Genomic DNA, 7,788 nt, shown 5'->3' with positions numbered 1-7,788 from the left:
TTGAGTTGGAGTCCCACTCTGTCGCCCAGACTGGAGTGCAGTGGCCGCTCCCGACCACCGCAGCCTCGACCTGCTGGGCTCCGGCGATCCTTCCACCTCAGCCTTCCGAGTAGCCAGAATTACAGGCATGCGCTACCATGCCCAGCTGATTTTTTGATTTATTGTAGAGATGAGGTCTCGCTGCCCAGGCGGGTCTCGAACCCGCGGGCTCAGACAATTCACTCACCTCAGCCTCCCAAAGGCACGGGATTACAGGCTGAGCCACCGAGCCCGGCTTTTTTTTTATTTATTGTAGAGATGAGGTCTCGCCAAGTTGCCCAGGCGGGTCTCGATCCCACGACTCAGGCAGTCCACTCACCTCAGCCTCCCAAAGCGTGGGATTACAGGCTAAGCCACCGAGCCCAGCTCGTATTCTTATTTTTATAGTGATTCTATATTTCTTGGGTTCTCCAAATGTGTCATTACATCATCTATAAATTATACTTGTTTTCATCTTCGTTTTTGAGATATACCCTCTAATAGAACTTTTTTCGTGTTTGACTTTAGAATGAATGCCTCCAATATATCCCCACTAAGTATTGTGGTGCTACGTTTTAACAAGAGCCCTAGGTGATTCACATTTATTCTACTAAGGAATTTTTATTTCTACTAGACAAGTTTTTGGGTTGTGGTTAGGTTTGTTTGTCTTCCTTTAAAGGAAACAAATAAAATGTTACTTTCTTCCAGATTTAGAGTCATCATATGAGGCTAAGCGTTTACCAACAGAAAAAAATATCCGTGGAATAAATTTCTCCAAAAGAAATTCAGAAAGAAAAAGGAAGTCCCTTGGCCATAACTGGATATGTGAAGGTACACTTGAAGAACCACGGCGCTCGAAAAAGAGATATGTCAACCGAATGGTAATCAGCTATGTAAAAAGGCCTTCAAATAGAGAAAGTACATCTTCTAGACAACAGAGACATAGTAAGGAGAATTCTTATGAATGTAAGGAATGTGGGAAGGCCTTTAGTCGTGGCTATCAGCTTAGTCAGCATCAGAAAATTCATACTGGTGAGAAACCTTATGAATGTAAAGAATGTAAGAAGGCCTTTCGTTGGGGTAATCAACTTACTCAACATCAGAAAATTCATACTGGTGAGAAGCCTTATGAATGTAAGGACTGTGGGAAGGCCTTTCGATGGGGCTCAAGTCTCGTTATTCATAAGAGAATTCATACTGGTGAAAAACCCTATGAATGTAAAGACTGTGGAAAGGCCTTTCGACGTGGTGATGAACTCACTCAGCATCAGAGATTTCATACTGGTGAGAAAGACTATGAATGCAAAGACTGTGGGAAGACCTTCAGCCGTGTGTATAAGCTTATTCAGCATAAGAGAATTCATAGTGGGGAGAAACCTTACGAATGTAAAGACTGTGGAAAGGCCTTTATTTGTGGTTCAAGCCTCATTCAACATAAGAGAATTCATACAGGTGAGAAACCCTATGAATGCCAAGAATGTGGGAAGGCCTTTACTCGAGTCAATTATCTTACTCAACATCAGAAAATTCATACTGGTGAGAAACCTCATGAGTGTAAGGAATGTGGGAAGGCCTTTCGTTGGGGTTCAAGCCTTGTTAAGCATGAGAGAATTCATACAGGTGAGAAGCCATATAAATGTACAGAATGTGGGAAGGCCTTTAATTGTGGCTATCACCTTACTCAGCATGAGAGAATTCACACTGGTGAAACACCTTATAAATGCAAAGAATGTGGGAAGGCTTTCATTTATGGGTCAAGCCTTGTTAAACATGAGCGAATCCATACAGGGGAGAAACCCTATGGATGTAAGGAATGTGGCAAGTCCTTTAGTCATGGCCATCAGCTTACACAGCATCAGAAAACTCATGCTGGGGCAAAATCCTTTGAATGTAAGGAATGTGGAAAGGCATGTAATCATGCAAACCATCTTAGAGAGCACCAGAGGATTCACAACAGTTGAAAAACCTTTTGAGTACAGTAGTCCCTTTTTAACCGTGGTTTCGCTTTCCACGGTTTCAGTTGCAGGCAGCCATGGTTCAGAAATATCAAATGGAAAATTCCAGAAATAAACAACGTATAAGTCTTGCGTGCTCTTCTGAGTAACTTGATGAAATCTTGTGCTGTCATGCTCCAACTAGCCAGGGGTATAAATTATCCCTTGGTCCAGCACATCCATGCTGTATATGCTACCCAGCCCGTTAGTCACTTGGTAGCCGTCTTGGTTTTCAGATTGACTGTCGTGGTATCGCAGTGCTTATGTTCAAGTCACCCTTCTTTTACTTAATAGTGACCCCAAAGTACAAGAGTAGTGATGCTGGCAGTTCACATATGCCAAAGAGAAGCCATAAAGTGCTTCCTTGTAAGTGAAAGGTGAAAATTCTCTACTTAATAATGAAAGGGAAAAAATAATAGGCTGAGGCTGCTACGATCTACATGACAATAAAGATATTTTGCGAGAGATACATTCACATTTTATTACAGTATATTGTTATACTTGTTCTATTTTATTAGTTATTGTTGGTAATCTCTTATTGTGCCTAACTTTTAAATTAAACTTCAGATACGTATGTACAGAAAAAAATATAGTATATAGTGTATATGTATATACACACACAGGAAAAAACAGTGCTATCCATGGATTCAGGTATCTACGGAGGTCTTGGAAGGTATCCCCCTCAAATAAAAGGGGATTACTGTGCAAAGAGTGTACAAAGGCCTCTAAACTACATACATTCCTTTCTCAACAAGAGGACGACAGTTCATGATACAATTTAACACAAGAAAACCTTCATTGGTCATTCTTCTGCTTACAAACTATCAGAAGTCTTGTTAGAGGCAAATTTGGAGAATGGAGAAATCACTTTTTCTTAATGATCACAGCATTCACAGAGTGGACACTGTTACTGTTTAGCTTAGTTTAATGACTGCATAAAAGACTACCAATACCATTCCATCTTTATTCCATTGCATCTAGGGAGTAACCCTGCTAATGTAATGTATGTGGGAAAGCCTTTGGTCATGGTACTTACCCTACCAGTTGCCACCATCATCCCTCTACTTTACTCCTGTGAGACACTGGGCAAATTGCTTATACCCTTGTGCATTGTGTGTCAAATGTACATTATGTACATTATTTGTACATAGGGATACTCACATTGACCCACAACTGCTGTTGTGGAAATTAAATGTTTGGTACATGTGAAGTCCTTGGCAGTGTAACTGGAATATTGTGTAAGCTCAATATTAGCTGTGGTTCTTATGATCATTACCATTAGTGTTGCTATTAGTCTTATTACAAGAAGACCCCCTGTGGGTGCAATGTGTTTAGAAAAGACTATAGAACTTCTAGAAGAAAACAAGACAATATTGTCACAACCTTGAGCTAGACAATGATTTCTTAGTACACAAAAAACACTAAATATAAAAAGTTACACTTCATCAAAACTGCAAAATGCTGTTTCAAGTGATGTCTAAGATACAGAAAAGACAAGAAGCAGACTGGAAGAAGGTATTTGCTCCACCTGACAAAGAAACTCACATGGAAAACAAAAAGGATCCCTCGAGTTATAAAACAACAAATCAGTTAAAAGGAGTGAAAATGCAAGCACTTCACCAGAGAAGATCATCAGATGGCCAGTACTTAAAAATGTGTCCAATGTTATTGCTCATGAAGGTAAAGTAAAACCACAATGTGCTGTCACTAGACAATCCACAATATATAGGAGTAAATTTCAAATATCTCACTACAAAAAATGATCATGGATGTTAATTAGCTTGATTTAATCATTCCACATCGTATTCTTGTATCAAAATATCATTGTGTGCCATAAATGTAATACAACTATTATTTGTCAACTAAAAACAATAAAGGAATAAAATCACATATGAGCAGGTCTTTTTGTTGGATATTCAGACATGACTTTTTCAGGAAGGAACTGTGCTCGCAGACTAGACCTCTGGCAAGTCCAGGATGTGTTCCACTGCACAAAAGGACTTGTGCTGGGAAAAGGGCTGGGGAGTGTCCTGGGAGTGCTGAAGGCACATTTAGATTCAGGGAAGAGACCTGAGCTATCTTAAGATAGTCCTAGAGTGAAGGGAGAATTATCTTAGGGAAAGGACAAGAGCCCATAGGAGCAGTAGGAGAATATGGATGGAGGACTCAAGCCCATGGGTATGAGTTTGTAAAGGTGGAGGAGGGGCTGATGGGCAGGGGAGAACCTAACATGTGGGAAGGGATGGCTAGACATCAGGGACAAGTTCTGGAAGACTGAAGAAAGGGATAGAGTCCAGGAGAGGAGCCTTGGAGAGCTGAGTGTGGATCAGAACGCTCATGAGTACAGCTGTGGATGTCCAGGGCAGATGGTAAAGCCAGGTGGAGAACCTTAGGCACAGAGGATGGAGGTGTGGCATGTCCTACAAAGGTTGGCAAAAGATCCAGAATATACAGTGAAGTAGGGTTCATGCTTAATGTACTTCAGAGGTTGGGTTACCTTTCAGTTAAAGCTACCGAGTTCTTGGACTATGAATACTTTGGCATTAGGCTTAAGGATTCCTCTGGGGGAGGAAGTGGGGGAGCATGTTCAGGGGAGGGGTACCACACTCAGGTTTCAGAGCTGGGTATCTTGCTGGACTAGGCTCTAGTACCCTTAATCATCTTTGTGGGAGTTCTCATCCTTCTTCTCATGTGGATCCTATGGAAAAAGAACGAATATCTTCTTCCAGTCTGCTTCTGGTCTTTTCTGTATCTTAGTGGCATCACTAATGAACAGAACTTTGCTTTTATTTTCTGGGTTGGGGTCTCATTCTGACACTCATTCTAGAGTATAGTGACATGATCACAGCTCACCATAGCCTTGACCTCCTGGGCCAGCATGATCCTTCAGCTTCAGCCTCCCAAGTAGCTGGGACTACAGGTATGTGCCACCACGCCTTGCTATTCTTTTTTGTTGTAGAGATTAGCCCTCACTAAGTTGCCTAGGCTGGTCTTGAAGGTCTGGGCTCAACCAATCCTACCATTAAGAAGCTAGCATAACTTGCACATTTGATGAAGTCTAATGTTTTGTGTTTAGAGAATAATGAGAATGAAAAGTGTGAGGAGGAAGAAGGAATGTGAGAATTATACCGAGAAATAGAAAGCAGTGCAGAAAGGCAGTACTGGGTAGGCCTCAGGTGAACACAGCCAAGATGCAAAAATACAACCTGATGGACAGGTTTAGTTGACAGGACACATGGGAAGAATGTGTTTTAGTCAAGACTCAGTTCAAGGAGCAAAAACCTAATTCTTGTTTTAGTAAAAAGCCCAAGCCAGATGGGGTGACTCATGCCTGTAATCCCAGCACTTCAGGAGTCCAAGCTGAGAAGATTGCCTGAGCCCAGGAGTTCAAGACCAGCCTGGGCAACAGGACAAAACCTTGTCTCTACGATAGTTAAGGGGTGATATTCGGCCTTGCACCTGCCTTTTTTGTTTTAATTGGAGTCTCACTCTGTCGCCCATGCTGGAGGGCAGTAGCACACACACAGCCACCACAGCCTCGATCTGCTGGGCTCAGGCAATCCTTGCGCATCAGCCTTCCAAGTAGCTGGAACTACAAGCACACGTGACCACGCCTGGCCCTTTTTTTTAATTGTAGAGATGCAGTCCTACCAAGTTACCCAGGCTGACCTCGAACCCCTAAGCTCAGGCAGTCCTCTCACCTCAGCCTCCCAAAATGCTGGGATTATAGATATGAGCCACCGTGCCCAGCTGTGTCTCTACAAAAAATCAAAAAATTAGTTGGGCCTGGTGATGCGCGCCTGTAGTCCCAACTACTTAGGAAACTGAGGTGGAAGGACTGCCTGAGCCTAGGAGGTCAAAGCAGCAGTAACCATTATCATACCACTGCACAGTGACACTCCGATACAAAAATAAAATAAAATTCCAACCCCACCTACCTAGAGATAGTGTCAAATCCCACAGGTGGGGACTCAGTTCCACAAGACTGCTCCCACTTCAGATACCAGTCAACTGACTGCATTCATATTGAGGTGTCCATGACCCCCTCTTTGGGTTCAGTTAATCTGCTATTCATTGAACCCACAGAATTAGGGGAAAATGTTTACCAGTTTATTACAAAGGATAATATAAAGGATACAGATGGCCAAGCGCAGTGGCTCACACCTATAATCCCAGCACTTTAGGAAGCCGAGGTGAGAGGACTGCCTGAGCTCACAGGTTCAAGACCAGCCTGGGCAAGTTGGCGAAACCTCATCTTTAAAGTAAATAAAAAATAAATTAAAAATTGGGGGGGAGGGGGATGGGATTAACAGTCGCAAATATCTGTCTGGGGATGGGGAAACAACTCTTATCAACAGGGTGCCTGAATGAAACGTAATTGTACACCTAACCCTTAACTGTACCCCACAAAATCATAATAAAAAATATTGATTAAAAAAAAAAAATTAGCCAGGCGTAGTGGCGCGTGCCTGTAGTTCCATCTACTCGGAAGGCTGAGGCAGAAAGGTTGCGTGACCCCAGCCGGTCGAGACCATCAGTGAGCCACTGCAGTCCAGCCTGGGTGACAGAGTGAGACTCCAACTCAAAAAAAAAAAAAGGATACAGGTGAAGAGATGCATAGGGTGAGATATGGGGAAGGGGTGCAGAACATCCATACCCTCCCCAGGTGCGCCACCCTCCAAAAACCTCCCTGTATTCAGCTACGGGAACCTCCCTGAACCCTGTCCTCTTGGGCTTTTTATGGAGACTTCATTGGATAGGCATGAATGACAACCGGACATTTGAATGAGTAGGGAAACCCAGCAAGGCCTGTCTGTCCAGATTCTTCTTGGTCTGTCTGAGCAGCATTCCCTCCTCCAGGGTATGAGGCAGGACCCTCTCTGGAATGAGGGTCTTATGACCCAATAATCAGACTAGAGTCATGCCTTGGGAGCATGAAATGAGGGAAGAAGGTCACAGAGATTCTCTTTACAGTAACAAGGGCTACCTTATAATATCATGGTCTTCCACCAAAGAACACAGCCAAGAAGGTCCTCACCAGTTGCCTTGATATTGGCCTCCAGAACTTGAACAAATTTCTGTTCTTTATAAATTATCCAGGCTGTAGTATTCTGTTCTAGCAGCACAAAACAACATAAAACACACACCAGCCAGGCACGGTGGACTGACTTCACGGGTTCGAGACCAGCCTGGGCAACTTGGTGAGACCTCATCTCTACAATATATCAAAAAATTAGCTAGGCGTGGTGGCGTGCGCCTGTAGTTCCAGCTACTCGGAAGGCAGAGGCAGAAAGATGGCCTGAGCCCAGCAGGTCAAGGCTCTGACACACACACCATTTACAAAATCTAATTCCAAATGGATCAAAAACTTAAGAACACGGGGACCACATTTCCAAACTACAAAACTGTTATATACATGGGAGGGAATCTTCATGACCTAAGATGTGGAAATTGTTGCTTAAGTATGACACAAAAAACACAGCAACAAAAGCAAAATAAATAAATTGTACTTTATCAAAGACAAAAACAATGTGCAAAGGACACTATCAACAGAGTGAAAAGGCAGCCCACAGAATGGGGGAATATATTTGCAAATCATACATCTGATAACTTATCTAGAAAATATAAGAACTCCTACAACTCAACAAAAAGAAAACCCCGTTTAAAAATGTGCAAAGGGCCCGTGGGTTCGAGACCCGCCTGGGCAGCGAGACCTCATCTCTACAATAAATCAAAAAATCAGCCGGGCGTGGTAGCGCATGCCTGTAATTCTGGC

General features: G+C 43.0%; 1 protein-coding gene across 2 annotated transcripts in view; it reads left to right on the top strand.

Moving 5' to 3' along the window:
• The window catches only part of ZNF331 (zinc finger protein 331), a 48,974-nt gene extending 45,072 nt beyond the window's left edge, over positions 1–3,902 (top strand). For both annotated transcript variants that reach the window (XM_008067369.2, XM_021717252.1), the window contains one exon: positions 727–3,902. In XM_008067369.2, coding sequence (XP_008065560.1) covers positions 727–1,979 — 1,253 coding nt within the window. In that variant the 3' untranslated portion in view covers positions 1,980–3,902. The remainder of the gene's footprint in view (positions 1–726) is intronic.
• The last annotated feature ends 3,886 nt before the right edge of the window (positions 3,903–7,788 follow it).

Source organism: Carlito syrichta, unplaced genomic scaffold, assembly GCF_000164805.1.
Source record: "Carlito syrichta isolate Samal-C Ts95f unplaced genomic scaffold, Tarsius_syrichta-2.0.1 Scaffold309491, whole genome shotgun sequence".
In the NCBI taxonomy this organism is placed as follows: Eukaryota; Metazoa; Chordata; class Mammalia; order Primates; family Tarsiidae; genus Carlito; species Carlito syrichta.
Note: the sequence above shows the minus strand (reverse complement) of the source record. Positions and strands in the feature narration are given on the sequence as shown.